This window comes from Podarcis vaucheri, assembly GCF_965113315.1.
Source record: "Podarcis vaucheri genome assembly, chromosome: 13".
Classification (NCBI taxonomy): Eukaryota; Metazoa; Chordata; class Lepidosauria; order Squamata; family Lacertidae; genus Podarcis; species Podarcis vaucheri.
Genome location: NC_138751.1, coordinates 48,587,969 through 48,608,788, shown reverse-complemented (window position 1 = coordinate 48,608,788; position 20,820 = coordinate 48,587,969). Strand labels below are relative to the sequence as shown.

Below are 20,820 nucleotides of genomic sequence, written 5' to 3'. Positions count from 1 at the left end.
GTCCATTCATATGTAAAAACACAAGCAGTGGAATGCAACTGAACGCTACCTTCATCACAATCTAACTCAAAATTGGGCCTTTCCCTCTTCATCAGCAGATATGGCCGTCTGAAGGCAGAAGTAAAATCTTAAAGGGGAAAAGCTGCATGCACTTGCATAGTCTAGGATGCGAAAACTGTCACAGGACTCTCTTGATTTCAATGTTTGAATGTAGCCCGATTTTCAGCAGTGTTTCTGGGATTCTGCTGTGGGGATAGGATCTTGAAAAGCTCCCACCTATGATTTTGGTCTTCTGTTACTATGGTCTTCAATTAAGCAACTCAGAACTAAGCCAAATTAGTTTGGCTGCTCAAATAGCTATTGATTATGCTATTTTATCTGCTGCTTCATGGCCAGTTCTACTGGCATCGTATATTCTGGTTTGTTCTTAATAATTCTGATAAACCACTTTGAGTTACCAAAGTTGGAAGAAAGGCAGCAGAGACTTTTCAACAAAATAACAAGTACCGTATTTTTCACTCCATAAGACGCACCTGGCCATAAGATGCACCTAGTTTTTAGAGGGGGAATGCAAGAAAAAAAATTCTTTAAAGGGAGCGCTGAGCAGAGCCTGTATGCATCCCAGGCTCTGCTCAGCGCTCCCTTTAAAGAGCCGCGTGGAGCGTGTGTGTGGCGCATGCAGGCTTTTCCCCGAGGAGGGAGAAGGGCAGCCCATCACTGATGGGCTGCCCTTCTCCCTCCTTGGGGAAAAGCTCCCAAGAGCCACACACACGCTCCACACGGCTCTTTAAAGGGAGCACGGCTCTTGGGGGCTTTTCCAGGAGGTGGGGGAAGAGACTGAGGGGCTAAGCCAGAAGCTAGAACAGTGAGAGGGATCGCTGCGCAGCGATCCCTCTTGCTGTTCTGGCTTCTGGGATAGCTGCGCAGCCTGCATTTGCTCCATAAGACGCACACACATTTCCCGTTACTTTTAGGAGGGAAAAAGTGCTTCTTATAGAGCGAAAAATACGGTAAATAATAATTTCACAGTTCTGGTCCATGAAGTAACACTGGGGGAAGAAGATGGAAGCATTGAGAACATCCCAAGAGATGAGATTACAACTTGTGTGTGTGTGCAAAAGCTAAAGTAGCTTACTTGACTGAAGATTTCCCAGAAACTGCTTTTCGCTCTTCTTTTGGGAAAGTGACCATCACCGATGGCTGCTTCTTGTTGCTCTGAGCATTAGTGACTGCTGTGGAAGAAAGACTGTCACTCTTGTGGCTGCTGTTACTATTGCTGCTTTCATCACTACAGCTGGAAATCCTCATGTTGTCACTATCACCACTTTCACTGGTACTGCTGCTTTTGGATTCGCCATTTATTTTCTCTGGTTGAGAATAGGAGATGGGGAGCTGATCATCAAAGATGATCTGAACAGTATCTTGGCCAATTTTGTTTCTCCTGCTTTTCCTCTTAGAGCTGCTCGTAGTGACAGTATTGTTTCTTTTGCCATGGGAACCTGCCAAAGTTGTCCATGTTGCAGATATACCTATGGTGGTCGTTGTGGTAGCACTGGGTGGTTCTGTTAGGATCCCTGGCTCATCTAATTGAGAACGAGAAGAAGAATTGACCAAATTGACAGTAATCATCTTGCCTGAACAGGTTTTTACTATGCGACTGGCCCATGAAGATCAATGCAAGTCACATACACCACAAACATCCTTCGTATTTAAAACCTATTTACCTTGTGCATATGGCCTAACACACACACACACACAATTTCTAAAAGCAGTTTAAATTAATACCATTGTAATTTGCAAATATCCAGGGAACTGGAACACGTGGGTTTAGGGACTGATTAATAAGATAACTTTATTGCCTTTCCATATGAAGAGGGTTTGGAAAGATTAAGCTCTCAGAACAACCTATGGAAAAGGTTTACAAGCGGACAGTCATATCTGAATGGCCTGGGATAAGGGGATTCCAAATACTCTTGATCAGAAACATGCTTACATGGGCACAAATGATTATTTGCATAGGTGGATGATGACATATTGGAATAAGCCACAATGTATTCACATAAGCAATTTTAGTTAAGTATTTGCAATTGAGAAAGGCTGATTCCTACTTTGATATGCTCTAAGGCAGGCATAAGCAAACTCGGCCCTCCAGATGTTTTTGGGACTACAACTCCCATCATCCCCATCTAACAGGACCAGTGGTCAGGGATGATGGGAATTGTAGTCCCAAAACAGCTGGAGGGCCAAGTTTGCCTATGCCTGCTCTAAGGGATACTTTCCAAAGGCGTAGCCATGTTAGTTGCTTTCAGCAAACAACAACTCAAAGAGTCTCATGGCACAAATTTATTATGGCAACTCAGGATATTATTTTGTCCCTCTGATTAATCTGTGACACGATAAATGTGTATTTACTATGCCACGAGTCTCTTGTTTTTATAATAAATGCTTATTTACTAATATGCAAGTTGAGAACCAACTATAATTAGGACTGAAGAAATGCCTGTCATGTTCTGCCTATTGGCCTTTGTATGCAACCTCTTCAAAACCAGGATAAAAAGAATCATGAAACAACTTCCACAAGTTCAAGGAGTCTCCACACTTATTTTACTTCAAGCAACAACTTTGAGTGCCTTGCGGCAAACTGCTGTTAAGAGAGAGGTTCGATCAGAATTAGACAAATGATTTGGAGGATCAGCTGCTCACAAGGTAGCCGAATGCCCCAATGGGAACTCAATCTCTTTGTGTGAACCTAAGCAGCTACTGTATTTTTCGCTCCATAAGGCGCACCTACTTTTTTTGGGGGGGGGGATTCAAGAAAAAAAAATGCGGCTCTTGGGGGCTTTTGCGGGAGGTGGGGGAAGTGAGAGAGCCTCGCTCTGTCCCTTCCCCCACCTCCCGCAAAAGCCAGGGATAACCGCGCGAAGCCTCCCCAGGGCAGCAGGATGAAGGCTCCCTGCTGCTCTGCGGAGGCTTCGCAAGCTACCCCAGAGCTGCTCGACCCAAAGAGCAGGTCGGGGGGCTAGCGGTGGGGGAAGCCCAGGTTCCCCCCCCCCCCGGGACCACACATTCGCTCCATAAGACGCACAGGCATTTCCTCTTAGATTTTAAGAGAAAAAAAGTGCATCTTATGGAGCAAAAAATACGGTAATTGGATCCCATCCCAGGTGGTTTATCCAAAAGCTCATGAAAGGCAATGTTTCTGCCACTGCACGTGTCAAGAGTGGTAGTCCTTTGCAAAACAAACAAACAAAAAAACCACATTAAGTGAAATGCTTATTATGACGGTTGAAAGGAAAAACCATTTGCAGAGAAACTATGAAATTGACTGCCGTTTATCTTTATCCCATGATTTTAACACTGATCTATGACAATGTCCTATTTTCTTCAATAATTTGTAATCATTTCCAGTTGAATATATTCAAGCTGACAGGATTTAATGATTTAACATTTGGTTGTGTTTCAGAGAAGAGATGCTGAAAATGGAAGAACAGCCATTTTTTGTGTTTTTTAGACAACTGCTCTGAGCCCATGGGGTACAAATCAAATACCTACCTTCAGCTTTTAGTTTTTCCTTTTCTTGAGCAGCTTGCAGTTCAAAATTCTCTTTGTTTTTTGCCTCTATTTCTTCCAGCTTCCTCCTTTGCTCTTCCTTTTTCTTCCTTCTCTTCTCCTTCCTTTTCTCTCTTTTAGCAGCTAATGCCAGCCTTCTGCTTTCTTCCCGTAGCTGCAAGTCAAATTCATTCAACAGCCATGAAAGGAAACTGCCAAAAAGAAACTGCACCTTGGGCAGATAAGGCTGCTACAGCTTAGCATTAGGAAGAGACCGGATGCTGTGCATCAGTCTCAACTGATTACTTATAAGAATACCTTGCCTTCCAAGAGTTCTAAACTAGTTCTCCACACTGTGGGAAGGCTGAGGTGGTGGGAAGAGAAACTTGCCAAAGCTCACTGTCACAGGCCCAAGGTGAAGTGGCTAATTTGAACATCCTCCATTCAGACCAAGAGGAAGCCAGCAGACGAGAAATCATATGGCCTTGAATCTAATTCTGTGGGCAAGCTGTCTATCAATGAGCCCACTTTGAGCCACAGAAGCTGGGATTGCTCGAGTGGTAAAGCACGAGACTTTTAATCTGAAGGATATAGGTTCTCGAGACTCACATTGGGCAAAAGATTTCTGCATTGCAGGGGGCTGGACTAGATGACCCTCGTGGTCCCTTCCAACTCTACAGTTCTGTGAGTCTATTGGAAGAGCCTCTCAAGTTTGAACATAAAGGCTTTCCACTCATGGAGGAGGTTGAACCTCTGGCCCCACAGTGTATTCAGGGCGATTATTTCAGCTGGGAATTAAACATTTTGGCAACTTTTCCTTTTCAGGGAGCTCTGGAGATTTGGAGGGACAGAGCTCCAATTTCCGCGGAGCTCTGTCCCTCCAAATCAGAGGGAAGCGGCCATTACCGATGGCGCCACCCTGGAAGTCCTCGGTTACCGGATTTTTTTCAATGAATCCAGGGACACTTTAATTAAATAAATACTACACGTTCGGGACGTTGATGCTGCAGCGATGGCAGTGGCACAGGGGCGGCTGCTGCCTTGACCTCAACCGCCACATTTCCCCTTCCTCCGAGGCTTCTATCTCTTTTCTCCATCAGCCTGGACAGCCCCTGAGTTGTTGGTTCTTTGGTGGTGGTGGTGGGGAAGCAGTGTGCGGTGGATCAGGCATGAAAGACAGGGGAGGAGGGCAGAGAGCCCAGGCAGCGGCTAGGCTGGGGCAGCGCAATGCCTCCCTTCCCATCGGAGCAGCCCCAATTCCATTCCTACTTGCGTGCAAGCAGGAGGGGATGGGGATCCCTCAGCTGGGAAGGGAGGCTTCCCCTTGCCTAACCGAGAGATCCCTGCCACCTCCTGCTTGCACACAAGCTCTGATAGGCAGCGTGAAGCCTCCCTTCACAGCTGAGATACCCCCGCCCCGCTCCTGCTTGCACGCAAGTAGGAGTTAGGTGGCTGCTCCGATAGGCAGCATGAAGCCTCCCTTCACAGCTTAACTGCTGGGGTCAGGGAAGGTGGAGGCAGCCCGGAAGCTGCATCTTAGAGCCCCTGCAACTCCTGAAGCCAGCCAGAGCCAACTGCTGCGGCTGCGTTTCCTGGGGACATTAGATGAAATCCGGGGACATTCCAGGGATGGAATTTGTCTGGGGACTTATTCGCAAATCCGGGGACTGTCCCCGGGAAACGGGGACGTCTGGTAACCCTACAGTAGGGGGATTCCTCAACTCCACCATAAGGAGTGCTTTTTGATGACTATTTCCCCCCCTATTCTTGCATGCCCTGCCTTGAGCAACTACAGAAAGCCAGCCTATAAAGTGTTTTAAAGTGGAAATCTGAACTTGCAGCGTTACTTACCTTCTCCAAATCCAACTCCTCTAAAAGAATGCTTGCATTCTTGTTTGCTTCAGCAGCCTGCCTGTCTTTGGCTTGAACAATTGATTCTATACAGAGGTGGCACTTCTTCAGCATTTCCTGCGATGACAATGCATAAAAGAACATCATTTCTGAACTGGCACAAGCAGGTGAACAAATAATGGATGTACCAGACTCAAACACTGCAAGAAGGGAACTGGCAGGGAGCATGAGGGGCTCATTGTGGCCTGCAAAGGAAGGGAAGCTGCTTAACAAACAGGCAAGAGTGCAGAAATGAAAGGAATGGATTGGAAGGCTCCTGTGGCATCAAAGGGGCTGAACTGCTAATGACTGTGGATATGCTGTTTCTCCTTGTGTAAGAACGGAAAGATGGCTGGAGAGGAGACAAACAACAGAGAACATTGTGAGAGGGATTTTATTCTGCCAGTAAAAGCGAAAGGGTTGGAATTGCTTTGGGAAGGTTGTGTGGAATGGCAAATGCCGCAGGGACAGAATTCTCCAGAGTGGGAGTCAAGAGATTCCAAATGGCAAAACAGGATTCAGAAGTGCTCTAGTTTTGAAAGAAAAAAAAAGTTTGGTTGGGGGAAAAGACTGGAACCAAGGAAAGGACTTCTTATGCAGAGACCAGATATGAATATAATAAGAAAAAGTGGGAAGGGAGAGGAGCTTTGCAACCTTTGGCTAATTAAATTATTGATGACCTTTTAAACTACGTGAGGGTGTGGGGTGGTGTTATTGTTTTGTATTTTTGTGTTTTTATATTGTAAACTTTCCTGGAATCCTTGGATGAAGGGTGGCACAGAAATTTAATAATGGTAACTTTGGTCTGCATTTTATTCCCCCCCCCCTGTGGTATTTAATTGTGTAACATACTTTGGGATTAGGAAGGTTAAATATTTAAACACACTAAAACAAAGAATAGTGTGCTCTTGAATGAAGCCATACAACTGAATTGGGAGTGTAAAGTCAGAAAAAAATAACCTATTTTTCACTCTATAAGACGCACTAGACCACAAGACGCACCTAGTTTTTGGAGGAGGAAAACAAGAAAAAAAATATTCTGAATCTCAGAAGCCAGAACAGCAAGAGGGATCACTGCGCAGTGAAAGCAGCAATCCCTCTTGCTGTTCTGGCTTCTGGGATAGCTGCGCAGCCTGCATTCGCTCCATAAGACGCACACACATTTCCCCTTACTTTTTAGGAGGGAAAAAGTGAGTCTTATAAAGCAAAAAATGCGGTAGTCTGTCCAATGCTGTTCAGGGTCGAGATATGCAAGGTTTTAATTAGCACTTATGATGTATTCATCAGCTTACTGGGAAACACTGGTTTTACCAACGTTTTACTGAGTAACTTAAGCAGCACATTATTCTTACCTTGTCAGTAACTGTTGCTATGTATCTCATACATTCTGAATCTGATGGGAACTGGTTGACTTCTTTTACCAGGTAGCGTACCACTTTCACATGACCCTAAGAATGAAGGTTTCCAGCATTAGTCCCTTTCACATGAAGGCAGGCTGCACATTTAAATGCATTTAAGTGAAATAACTAAACTATAAAAGATAATTCAGTGAAAAGAGTTACTGCAGCAACCTCAATTCCCCAAAGCAGCAGGAGCTTCAGAAGCATACAAAAATTGCCAATCTGTGAAGCTAGGGAAAGAAAAACTCCCATTTTCTTTAATAAAGAAGGCATTTGAAAATACTCTGAGATACAGAAAAGCAGAGAGGGCAGCTTATTCAATTGCAATATTGCACACACTGCCAATATGATGTTGGGGTTTTTTTTTTTGCAATGGTTATGTAAGTCTCCCCCCTGAAAACTGTACGCTATGGGAAACATAGCAGTCCATTTATTAAATTTCTGCCGTGCACTGTGTGGGTGATGCAGTTCAATTTCCAAATTCATACTGCAACAAATTAGTTCTTTTTTATCAAGGGGGTTAAAAGCAAAAGCTTTCACTCTACCTTTCGAAAGGCTGCCATCAGCGGGGTTATCTTTCTGTTATCAGCAGCATCTACATCTGCTCCAGCTTGCACTAGCAACTGGACAACATCTAAATGACCACCATTTGCAGCAAGCCATAATGGAGTATTTCCTTTTTTGTTCCGGACATCGATGTGAGCTCCCCTACAAAAAAATCAAAAAGCCTGATCAAAATACTGAATGCATATTTTACCATTTAAAAAAACACACACAAAATTGAACTGAAGGACTGGTTACTGCTACTGGCTTTAGAAAGGTGGTGGAAGTTAGAGGGACAACACTTCTAGAAAACATCACCTGCTCTTCATAAAACCATTTCTAAACAACTCTGAAATAGTTCATTTCTGAAACATGAACTCCTGGCATCTGCACACCTTCTATCTTAACAGATGCTATTTTCTTCCTATATAATAAAAATGTAATGCTGTCATCGTGCAGCTAACATAGGAGGACTTGTAGTGCCACATCAGAACTAGAATTTCCTGCTTTGCTCTATAGTAGTGCCTCTGGAATTGCAATTATGGAATTGCTGCTCAGGAATGGAACATTTATGCCAGAACTTCAATGAAGACCCACAAGCTAAAGCACACACAGTTGTTTCCCGAAAATTCACCAATCAAAACTTTCTCATCAGACCAACTCTTCTAAGTGCAACTTCTGTGTGGGCTCAACGAAACTCATTAGTAAACACCCATAGATAGCATATCAGGATCCTAGAGCCAGCGGCATTCTTTGTAACCTAGGCCTCTTGAGCCTCCCCTTCAAATCGTATCAAATATGGTACCTGCTAATAAGCAGCTCACAGAACTTGTAATGCCCTTTGTCTGCTGCAATGGTCAGAGCTGTGTCTCTTGAAGAAGGGACTGGCGGAGCGTTTACATCTGCACCTTTGTCTAGAAGAACTCTGCCTACTTCCGCATATCCACCAGAGGCAGCTTCCATTAAGGGTGTCAGGCCGGTCTAGGTTAAGAATACATTAGAAATGTGTGAAAATCTATAGCTACAAGAAGGCAACAATCATTTCTGGCTTATAGAGTATCAGTGACCACTGTTAACGCACAATAATAATATAATAATAATTGATTATTTATACCCCGCCCATGCGGCTGAGTTTCCCCAGCCACTCTGGGAGGCTTCCAACAAAATATTAAAATACAATAACCTATTAAACATTAAAAGCTTCCCTAAACAGGGCTGCCTTCCGATGTCTTCTAAAAGTCTGGTAGTTGTTTTTCTTTTTGACGTCTGGTGGGAGGGTGTTCCACAGGGCGGGTGCCACTACCGAGAAGGCCCTCTGCCTGGTTCCCTGTAACCTGGCTTCTTGCAGCGAGGGAACCGCCAGAAGGCCCTCGGCGCTGGATCTCAGCATCCGGGCAGAACGATGGGGTTGGAGACGCTCCTTCAGGTATACTTCTTCAGGTATGTTTATTATCAGGCACTCTACTGTATGGAATATTCAACTATTAACAGCTGAATGAAGAGAGATCCAACAGATTCATCACTTTATACCCATTCCACTTCTCACCAAATAGAATGTGTTGGGAATAAAGAACTCCCTCCTTTTACTTACGTTTTAAAACTCACCCCCTCATCCACATCAAACCTGTTTCATCTCCATAGTGACGATTTAAAAGAGAAGCAAAGGACTACAAACCACATGTGCTCCTCGGATGGATGGATGGATGGATGGATGGATACCAACCTCAGAAAGGGCCATCAACAATATGAGATAACTATTGGGGCAACCCTGCCTTCCCTTGGGCTGCTTAAGGCAGGTCTGTGTTCCTTGAGGAAAGGCTTAAGAGAAGAAACACAGACCAGTGAGCTAGAGCCAGCAGCAACTCCCAAAATTTGCCTGAAAATATTCTGTCCCATTTTTCCATGTTAGGATTTTGCCTAGTACAGTGGTACCTCGGGTTACATACGCTTCAGATTACATACGCTTCAGGTTACAGACTCCGCTAACCCAGAAATAGTACCTTGGGTTAAGAACTTTACCTCAGGATGGGAACAGAAATCGTGCGGTGGCAGCGGGAGGCCCCATTAGCTAAAGTGGTACCTCAGGTTAAGAACAGTTTCCGGTTAAGAACGGACCTCCGGAACAAATTAAGTTCTTAACCCGAGGTACCACTGTAAACCTCTTTGGGTGCCTTGCCAGAAGGGCAGTATATAAATGTAATAAATAAAAAAGCATGATGGTTTTTTTTGCTGTATTTAATAAGCATATATCCCAGCTTTTGCAAAGTTGCTTGCAAGGCAGTGAGGAACAATATAAAGTCAACACTCCAATGAAGCAAATAAAATTTGTTTACCCTGATGGTGGACATAGAACGGCTGTGTGCATTCAAGGCTGAGCAGACAAACATCTGGAGTGTGAAAAGTAATAGAAGTACTAACAAATTTAAGTTGAAGACATTTAAACCAAGATCTTCCTACCTTAGCTCTGTGCTCAACATTAGCTTTTCTATCGAGGAGAAGGCTAACCACTTCGGTTCTTCCTTGGAAACAGGCCAGTGTCAGGGCAGTATTCCTATTGGTCTCTATCTGTGCATTAATATCAGAACCCATGTCCAACAGCAGCTTAACAGCAGCAGTATGACCATTCATGGCTGCCAACATTAATGGAGAGATGCCCAGCTTGCTACCAGTTCTGGAAAGAAATGAACATGCATTACATTTTAATTTTATATAGCATGGTGAATTTTTAATTTGCATATACCTATTTCTGTAATATGGAAGTCCATGTACATATGAACCTATAGGTGCCTGTAGACCTCTAAATGGGAGCTACAGAGGCCATATACGGCGGACCCTCGGGTTATGTTACCTTCAGGTAACATCACTTTCGGGTTGTGAACACAGCAAACCCGGAAGTGTATACCTCCACGTTTCTGCGCATGCGCAGAAGCGCTCTATCGCGCCATGCACAGAAGCAGCGCATCTAAATGAGGACTTTTTGGGGTATGTACGGACCCCCAGAATGAATTAAGTTAATATCTGGAGGGTCCACTGTACCTGTAAGTGTAATTAGTTATGGTTAGCACCTATTAGTTTAAACATGTTTTGTAAATTTACAAGCCAATAATCAGATTTACAAGCCAGTATCATAATCATTTCAAGAGCTTTTAATTCAGTTCCTCTTTGGATTTGTTATACAGCAGATTGCTCTCTGTACATTTATATTTTAAGTTTCCAGTTCAGCTATACCTCCATGTTTCTGTGCATGCGCAGAAGCGCTCTATTGCGCCATGCACAGAAGCAGCGCATCTAGATGAGGACTTTTTGGGTATGTACGGACCCCCAGAATGAATTAAGTTAATATCCGGAGGGTCCACTGTACCTGTAAGTGTAATTAGTTATGGTTAGCACCTATTAGTTTAAACACGTTTTGTAAATTTACAAGCCAATAATCAGATTTACAAGCCAGTATCATAATCATTTCAAGAGCTTTTAATTCAGTTCCTCTTTGGATTTGTTATACAGCAGATTGCTCTCTGTACATTTATATTTTAAGTTTCCAGTTCAGCTATGTCTTTGATCAGTAAGGTGCATGTTTTGTTCCTTCCTTTCTTTAAGTAACAGTTTCCACTGATGAATTCTCCCCAGATGACTGCTTTTAGAGTTTCCCAAAGCAAAGGCTCAGGAAACTGGATAGGACTGCTATGCACAAAAACCTCTCCTATCCATTGCTTCAGACTATCAACTATTTCTCTTCACTGTAGAAGGAGAGGATTCAATCTCCAAGCAGGATCCCTTCACGGTTCATCATTGAGCTGTAAAATGGTAAATAGGGGGCTGTCATATGAAATCAAAATAAGACTCATAGAAGATGCTTTGACATTGTTAGATAGTGTAGAGGGAGCATAACAAGGAATCGATTCTGCTACAGGGATACATAGCTGCTGGAGAGAAAAAGAGAACTCTATCTCAATAGGATTCAACAGACACCAGAAGTCCACTAAATTATACTGCATCAACAGGGCCACCAGGGCACCTGGTCTGGGCATAGATGCCATCCGTAATTTGCTCTGCTTCCTTTTCTCTGGATCAAGAGCCCAATCTAAAGCTTCTCTCGGTATGAGAAGGGTCCTCCTGGAACCCTGTTGTGAACCTAGGGTAGAATGGAAGAACGTAACAAGAAACAAGAGCAGCATGAAATAAACAGGAGCTTAAAAAGGGAACTTGCCTTGAATTGATCTCTGCACCGGCATTCAACAGTATTTTGATGATGTTCACATAACCACCAGAAGCAGCTAAGCTTAAAGGGGTGTAGTCAGAAACATTTCTGTGCTCTTTATTTGCTCCTCTAGCTAACAGAAGCTCCACCACCTGAATTGTTGTAAAAATACAAATAGTTAACTTCGAGAAGTGAATATCACTCCCTTCCTGAACACAGAGCTGCAGTCAGAGGCCCCTCAGGGAACAGCGTGGAAATGGAGGCTTATTGCCATCTCTGTGTTACCCCAGGCAGAACACACAATTCTGCTCACGTGGCTCAGAGAGAAGGTATGGCTATGTACCACGCTAGTGATGCGAAGCCATGGTATGAACACTTATAAGATCTGCTTTAACCACGCAAGATGATTATACATTGACTTGGGGCTGTAATGGCACTTCATATACAACTAGTGCCTAAATTAGATATTGTTTATTAACATAGAAACACAGAAGCAGCTTCCTAAATACATGTTCCATAAGGTAAATGGGAGCAGAGAACCCTTTTTGAAATAAGTAGTGTCACTTGTTGGATTAGATGACGCTCGGGGTCCCATACAACTCTGAAGTTCTATGATTCTATATACATGGAGCTAGTCATAAAATTCTTTGGATAACTACCGCCATTTTACCTAGTAAATGCCCTTGTTGTTTTCTGGCCCTTTGGGGTACCAAGGAAAATCTGAGTAAACAGAGAAGACTTGACAAACTCCTAACCCGGTTCTACCTTAGATATCTTAAATCACAGTTACAGTATTAAAAAGATGCTAATAGCAGTAATAATGATGACGATGAAAAAGAACATATCTACTAGCGGGTGGTCTTTAGGTAACGTACAACAACATACCAAGTTGCTGAAAACAAGAACCATTGTAATTTGCACAATCAAATAAACAACATAAAACAGTAGATTACACTGGTTATAAAATATGGTTAACAAAAAAATACTCCTGTTAAATATTACGTGTCCAGGGCTGAGCTGGCATTTTGATACTGCACCTCGGTTTGGAAGTAACAGTTTGGGAGACACATGTTTAACATTAGCCTTCACGAGCCTGCAGTTCATGGGCTCTCCCTCCCCTTTGGTACAGCAGTGATGAGATGATCAGAAACACCTATTTTTAAATTGATTAGAATTCTGTAAATTCTAACTGGAGTCAGCTGAACAAGCTTTTGTGGAGTGTGTTCAGAATCAAGGATTAGAGTTATGTGACAAGCGTTAATCACAGTGAAAGGCTTTCAGTTAGTACGCAACAATAGGTACTGTTTACTTCACCTCCTGTCTTCCTCCAGAACAAGCTAAAGATAATGGTGTGTCCTTGGTTCTCTCAGACTGAGCTTCAATATCTGCACCGTTATCCAACAAGATCTCAACAACACCGACATGACCAGCTGTAGCAGCCAAAATAAGGGGGGTAAATCCTGAAAGGGGAAAATAGGCACCGCTCAAGGATATTTGACTTGCACCCATTTCTAAGAAAACAACGAATTTTAACAGGAAACCAAAAGAACAACAACAAACCTGGAACAAAATTAATTTTGCAGGTGGAAAATGTTATCTACAGCAGAAACACACATTAGTTGGAGAAGGATCTCCTTCCACGGGAATATAATCATAAATAATCATAATTTTTTATTTGTACCCCGCCCTTCCCGGTTTAAAAACCAGGCTCTGGGAGGCTAACAGCAAATATAAAACACTGATTAAAATGCAACTTAAAAACAGCATAAAACAGCATAGAATACAACATAAAATGCAGCATCAATATCAATAAAATTCAAAAAATCAGGGGTCATTTTTTTGGGTGGGGGGGACCCCAGTCAGTAGACACTGAATGATCACCAGGGCTAAGTGGCCAAGTTGGTCCTACTAGGGCCAGCAAGGAGGTGTGTGAATAAGAATTTAAATGTGGGGTCCCAGAAAGGGTTTCTTCATAGAAGAGGAAAGGGAAAAGAGGATCAGGCTAATTCAAATTGAAGGCCAGGCGGAATAGCTCTGTCTTACAGGCCCTGCGGAAAGAGATCAAGTCCTGCAGTGCCCTAGTCTCGTGGGACAGAGCATTCCACCAGGTCGGAGCCATTACTGAAAAAGCCCTGGCCCTGGTGGAGGATAGTCTGGTTTCCATAGGGCCCGGGACCTTTAAGCTATTATTATTCATGGACCTTAGGGACATACCAGGAGAGGCAGTCCTGTAAATACAAGGGTCCTAGGCTGCATAGGGCTTTAAAGGTCAAAACCAGCATAAGTAAATCTGTCATCTACAGAAAACTCTGTTTATACCATTACTTTATCAGCAGGCATGTACCTTTTTTGTCCCTGTGTTCAATATTAGCTCCCCGCTCCAGGAGCGTTTGCACCAGCTCCTCATGTCCACCAGCACATGCAAGGGTCAACGCAGTGTCGTGGTTGCTTTCAGTCTGGAAGACAAATGCCATTTCAACACGTTAATGGCTTTCCTTGTACTTTGTGGAGGAAATGTACATCATTTAGCTACTACAACAACAAACACTATTAAATGTGAAATATTATTGCCTGTAGAGTCTTTGGACGAGACGCTCTGCTTCTAAAGCGGCTTCGTAATAAATACAGTGCAATTTAGGAAATCCATCTAATTCAGTCTCTGATAAAGAATCACCAATTCAGGGAAGTTTTTAATGTGTGACATTTTAGTGTATTTTTTGTCTTTGTTGGGAGCCGCCCAGAGTGGCTGGGGAAACCCATCCGGATGGGCGGGATACAAATAATAAATACAAATACAAAAAATAATAAATTAATAAATTAACAAATAAAAATAAATAAATAATAATAATAATTTAAATCGGAAGTCATACTTTCCAAAAATGTTCCTAATGTCTCCATGTCAAAAACAAAACACAAAAGCACAATTCAGAACTGAGTAAATGTACATGCGCAGTTCAGGTCCTATACCACAAGCTGTGATTTGATGTGATGCAACAAGGACACCCTGTGGTAAACACTGGGTTCCTGTTCTCCCATCTTCATGTGTGTTAGGAGGTTTATCTAACAAACCAGGATTGTTTTCTCTAACCATGGTTAGGTTCAAATCGTAGCTCATGATATTCAGATGTTAACAGGCAAGTGTGCGTTGTTCAAAACCACAAGAAGCAGCTTTAAACTACTTAAAACTGGAGGAGGAGTGAGTATGGGAGTCTATGGCTTATTTCTGGCTTACCTGCGCATCAATATCTATGGCAGGGTAGACCGGTAGCATGGCTGAGGGAGAAATGATGGGGCTTGGAGCTGGTGTCTGAGGTTGGGAGACAGACGTCGCGATGCTGTGGGTAGGGGTGTTGGACACTGCAGACGCTCTTCCGCTCACTGCTATTGGAGAGAACAATTGTGCTTATTAGAAGTATGATTAGCTAGAACTTCTGAAAGTTTCTCAAAATGGTCTAATTAGATGTGAAAAGCAGTATTCCTTAGGCTGAATCAATCTCCAAAACATGCCACGCTCTTGCCTTTCTTTCATTGGGGTAAAAACGTAGCCCAGAAGAGTCAGCGGTATGGGGGCAGATGACAGCATTTGGCCCTAATGAGAGCAGTCAAAAATTTAGTCTGTACCAATTTAATTCTTGTTTGGAATGTACTGCTATGTTGGATAAGAGTTGCTGAGAAATGGAAGGTTTGATAGAACAGAGGTTTGACATTTAAAAAATGGCTATCTGGGATTGCTAGAACCCAAGAGCCACCCAATCCCTCTTAAAATATCTCTGCTTCTACCCAACAGTCTGAAAAACGAAAACCACAAAGTTACAATTATGTATGGATCAGAGTATTTAGTGAGAAGAACTATAGGGATTCCTTAACTCAGGGAACTATGCTCAAAATATTTGACCTAGGATAGAAGGCAATGGCCCAGTTTGCATGTCGTACAAAGTCATGCTTTGGTGAGACAACCATATGTAGGAATTCTTGTGAGTCTTGGGCTCCTACACTTTCTGCATGGCCAAGAGGACTATAACTGCTTTACTTTCACCTTTCTTAACACTTTGATTGTTGTGGCATCCGGACCAGAGCCTCTTGTTTAAACTCATATCAGTTTCAGAAAGATCTGACTTCAAATCATGCTTTCTGAAGCTAGTTTAAGCTAACTATACTGTACTTATGCGAATCTAATGCACTATCGAATCTAATGCACACCTCAATTTTCACAACCTTGAAACCAAAAAAGTATTTGCTATGTCAGCCGTGTTTTTCAAGGTTGCAATCGAATCTAAAGCGCCATCGTATCTTATGCACATCCTAATTTTTGCGATGTAATTTCGCCAAAAAAGGTGCACATTACATTCAAGTAAATACGATAATTTGTTACAAACCATGATTTCTGAGTACAAATGACGTAAAGGGATTCAGGGAAAGCGGGGGGGGGGGGGGGGACCTGCCCGAGTCCTGCTCCCAGAGAAGTCATGGTTTAGGATGACATGTGAACCAGTCCTTGAATTAAGTCAATTGTATTAAATATCTTTAGGAAGCTTCTCTCACCCAAAAAAAATATCCAGGGGGAAATCAAAACCTTGGGAATTTGTTGTCGAACAAGAAATAGCAAATTCAGAGTCAGAGCTCACATTATCTTTATTTTAATTGTCTTAGAAAACATTGATACACACTGAAACAAATCTTAACTGCCAGCAGAATATGATTTTTTTGAGCAAGTAAATTACCATTGTTGTGGTCTCTCATACCTTTTATCCTATAATTAAGGTTAACATCTTTATGTATCAGTACATGGCTATAACTATGAGAGCACGGGGCAAGAAGACCACAAACTGCTCAAACTCAGATTCAATATGACTGGTATCAAGAAACAAGCTGTCTACATATCAATATTCTATTAGTATCACCACAAAGCTTCTGAAAGGGTGCTAAACAACTTCTTTGTGTAAATGAAATTCCAACTCACTCCTATACTTTTCAAAAAACAACAACCAAAAAACAGATTTCTGGCCAAGTCACAGACCAGTTGGAATATTAAGGGCAAATAATCCAAGAGCCAGATGTGTGTCAGAATTCTTTGGGTGGATTTGCCAAATGACCCAAATGAAGCTCTTCTAGATACATGTAATAAAGCCGGCTAAGGCTGCTGAAATGAAATGAAGGGCCTGTGGCAGATGCAAGCTTGACTTGCACAGTAAACTCTTTGGACTGAAGGGCAAAGCTTCAATACTTGTAAATCGGTAAAATTTACAAATGGCAGCACAGATCATATTTAAAAAGCCAGGTTACGGTGATGACCCTATTTTCACTACTGCTATCTTTCTGCTTCTTGCATGTTCAAAGGGTTGACCAAAAGACGTCGTCTGGCTGTGATTGGCCAGATGAATCTGAACTGGCAACACCTATTCTGCTAAACCAAAACAACCATGAACTCAGGTTAACCAAGGAATGCTGGTTTAAACCCAGAGTCAATTTGCACAAATGGAGGTCCATGCAGAAAAGGCCTTCCTTGTTTAGCTCTGTTTATGCAATGGGGATGGAAGGGAATGGAGAACTCTGTTGCAGCCACAGAGCTCTGGAAGGAGCGCATTAATATGGCTAGATCGATCTTGGCTATGATCTCTTCAGAACATTACTGTGGAAGTAAAAAAAGTAGAAAATTAAATTTCTTATCCAAGTCCTCCTTCCCAAAGTAATGTTCTTCTATAATTGAAAGTGTTAATTCAAGTCAATTCAAAGTATTTTTCATGTATTTCAGAAACATGAATGGGCTGTAATTAAAAAGAAAAAATAATTCATGGGAGCGGGCAAGGAACACAGCATCCTTTATCAAGGCAAAAACCTCTGACTTCCGTAGCTTGGGACTAAAAGGGACAACGTAACTCGCCAAAAGCAAACTTAAATGTGAATGTTGGTTTCACTTCTATTTCAGGTCATTCTAAAATAAGGGGCCAAAACAACCCAGGCTTTGTAAAGCTGAAAGAAAATAAAAATGTTGGCATGCCTCAACTGCTTTTTTTTTTTTAAGCATATGACATTGCACTTGTATGTAACAAGTTATACACACCTGCCATGATGTCATCCAGCGTGTCATTGAGGGTCTGGGCAGGGCTGGCTACCATTAACCCCTGCTGTGCGTCTGTCAGAATTCCTTGCCCCAGCCCTGTAAGTTGTGCTTGGCCCAGTACTGGCTGTCCAACTATGACACCTTGCAGTTCTGTAAGATTTGCAATAGACCCTGGAGGTAAGGAACCCGCAGAAAGAGGCAAAGCTTGAGGCATTGCAAGGGGCTGGATTGGAGCAAAGCCCATCTGGGCCGCCGTTTGCTGGGGATCGTCTTTGAGCAAGTACGGGTCCACTTGTTGCAACCGTGCATAGTCTCCCTCGGTCAGCTGCTCTCCTACGCCAACGGGAGTCAGAAGTCCTAAGTGCTGGCACGACTGTTGCTGCTGCTGCTGCTGCTGAAGTTGAATTCTCTGCGCTTTAACCTCCAGGTATTGCTTTTTCAGTTGCTGCTGGGTTTTCAGCTGCAGTTCCCGCTCTACTTTCTGCAGCTCCTCCAAGATCTTTTGCTTCTTCTGAATTTGCTCCTCTCTCGTTTTGTTCAGCTCCTCAATCTTCTCCTTGGTCAGCTGGTCGGCATGTGCCAGTTCCAAAGACTGCAGCTGGGCATTCTTCTCTATGGCCTCCTTTATCCTTTGCTCCAACTCTGTCAGCTTGCCCTGAGCCTCCTCAACAATACTCTCTGGAGACTGATTGGCGATGTAACCTTGTACATCTGGGCTGTTTGGTTGCAAATGGTTGCTGGACTTTTGTTTGGAAGTGGCTGTGTGAAAGAGAAACCCCCTCAGAACCAAATGGAAGTGCAGGTGAACAGCATTCTCATTACTGATCAAGAAAGCACAAACACATTGCGGAATCCACAAAAGGTGAACTGTCTCTATGGGGAAAAGAGACACACCTATTTTTCTTCTGAGCATTTTATTGAGGGATTAAGATTGTAAACCAAAAGAGCTTAGTCGCTTCAGGTACAGATTATTGTACAATAGCTGTGCACTTCAGAGAAAAAGGGTACAAAAATGCAGTCAAGTGTTTTGCAACCTAATTGTGATTCAAAGAACACATGTGTGCTTAAATTGTAGGGTGCAGTCCATATGACCCCATTCCCATGTCCACACTATACCCCCAACCTTCCCACATTGATTGGGGAGGGATGAAGGAAGAGGCTATGGACATTTGACTGAAAGTGCTTAGAATCTTCCTCCTGATCTGGAAACCTGCAGGACTGAGGTTCTCGGCAGCGGTGAGATACTAAGCATGTTCAAACCAAATGTGTGAAGAATTCCCATTCAGATCACCATACTCAATGTGGGAAGGATAGAGGTCAAGCGGGAAGGGATGCTGGAAGTGGGGCTGGTGTGTGCATCGTTTAATGCAAAAACACATTCTTTGAATGCCTCTATGAAGTTTAAACACTATATTGGTACCTTACAAAAAATGTTAGCTTGTTAGCGTGGGTGGCGCTGTGGGTTAAACCACAGAGCCTAGGGCTTGCCGATCAGAAGGTCAGCGGTTCGAATCCCCGTGACGGGGTGAGCTCCCGTTGCTCAGTCCCTGCTCCTGCCAACCTAGCAGTTCGAAAGCATGTCAAAGTGCAAGTAGATAAATAGGTACCACTCCGGTGGGAAGGTAAACAGCATTTCCGTGCGCTGCTCTGGTTCGCCAGAAGCGGCTTAAGTCATGCTGGCCACATGCTGTACGCCGGCTCCCTCAGCCAATAAAGCGAGATGACCACCGCAACCCCAGAGTCGTCTGCGACTGGACCTAATGGTCAGGGGTCCCTTTACCTTTTAACATTTGAGGGCTTGTGCACAGTGCCCAATCTTCGAAAACGGAAATCATTAAAAAAGCCTGCAGTGAGTACACTTCCATGTTGTACATAAGAAGTGGCTTTGCACATGCCACCAATATGAGTTTCCTGAACTGAAAAGCAAATAATCCCATCATTGCAGAATAACAACTGCTAGATTACAGTGGTGCCTCGCAAGACGAAAATAATCCGTTCCGCAAGTCTCTTCGTCTAGCGGTTTTTTCGTCTTGCGAAGCAACCCTATTAGCGGATTAGCGCTATTAGCGGTTTAGCGGCTATTAAAAGGCTTAGCGGCTAAAAGGCTATTAGCAGTTTAGCGGCTTAGAAAAAGGAGGGGAAGCGAAAAAAATTGCAAGACTCGCAAGACGTATTCGTCTTGCGAAGCGCATCGAAAAACGGAAAACCCTTTCGTCTAGCGGGTTTTTCGTCTTGCGAGGCATTCGTCTTGCGGGGCACCACTGTACAAGTCTTTTCATCGATGTGTTTTTTTAACCAATCTGAGCAACATTAAAGTGATTTAGCTGCAGATGCATCTCTAGGGGCAGTTACGCTTTTATTTTAATAGACAAACAAAAACACAGTGTGAGTAAGATAGAAGGCAACATCCCCTCATCTGAATGCAAACCCCCCAGTTTCTAAATAAGTTGTTGACTCCTTTCTCCCAAATATAGGAGAGTTATTAACAATCCTTTACAGAGAAGTGTATCTTAAAAAGGATAAATGTGTTAAAAATTATTTATTTTAATGACAGCATTCAAAGTGCACGCATATCAAAATTCATCGGTCTAGTGCTAGCCAGAAATTCTGCCAGAACAATTGTAACACCACCATTATCTCTCAGTTGCTCCACCATGAAAAATGTCTCCTTATTAATGTGAAAACCCAATCCAGCAATTTAGCTGACTTATACATAAAGACAGATTTCCTGGAAAACATCCCTTAATAATTTTGTTTTCCACAAATACCCATTAGAGAAACTAGAGAGATGTTGAAGAATTGAAAGCAATCCTAACATTACACCTACAAAACGTATTTTACTGATAATCTGTAGAGCTACAACTGACCTTTATTTCTGATGGGAAGGGTGGTGGCAACGTTGGCAGGGGGTTTGTCAGGCTCTTGGGGAGGGACGACCATGGGGAGTGCCTGCACTGGTACACGAGGAGCCTAGAACAGGGGACACGAAGATTACATCCTTTGTTGTCCTACATGACCAAAACAAACTGTTCCAACGAAGCGACATATGTAAACATCTCACAATTCATACCATAGACTCAGCACCAACAGTTACAGCTTCAGATGGCTTATGCTTTGATTTGTACTAACAGAAGTAGCTTTCCTAGTGTAATGAAAACTGCTTTAAGACAAGTGTGAAG

General features: G+C 43.0%; 1 protein-coding gene across 5 annotated transcripts in view; it reads right to left on the bottom strand.

Annotated features, from left to right (window-relative positions):
* Window positions 1-20,820, bottom strand: part of ANKRD17 (ankyrin repeat domain 17) — a 109,547-nt gene that overhangs the window by 13,765 nt on the left and 74,962 nt on the right. For 2 of the 5 annotated variants that reach the window (XM_082194647.1, XM_082194649.1), the window contains exons 14-26: window positions 20,509-20,611; window positions 17,642-18,400; window positions 14,813-14,961; window positions 13,925-14,036; window positions 12,895-13,040; window positions 11,590-11,732; window positions 9,840-10,053; window positions 8,188-8,363; window positions 7,385-7,547; window positions 6,792-6,887; window positions 5,401-5,517; window positions 3,553-3,724; window positions 1,136-1,583 (exon numbers count right to left, since the gene is read on the bottom strand). In XM_082194647.1, the coding sequence (XP_082050773.1) occupies window positions 1,136-1,583; window positions 3,553-3,724; window positions 5,401-5,517; window positions 6,792-6,887; window positions 7,385-7,547; window positions 8,188-8,363; window positions 9,840-10,053; window positions 11,590-11,732; window positions 12,895-13,040; window positions 13,925-14,036; window positions 14,813-14,961; window positions 17,642-18,400; window positions 20,509-20,611 (2,798 nt within the window). The remainder of the gene's footprint in view (window positions 1-1,135; window positions 1,584-3,552; window positions 3,725-5,400; window positions 5,518-6,791; window positions 6,888-7,384; window positions 7,548-8,187; window positions 8,364-9,839; window positions 10,054-11,589; window positions 11,733-12,894; window positions 13,041-13,924; window positions 14,037-14,812; window positions 14,962-17,641; window positions 18,401-20,508; window positions 20,612-20,820) is intronic. The other 3 variants (XM_082194650.1, XM_082194648.1, XM_082194651.1) reach the window with 3 other exon arrangements.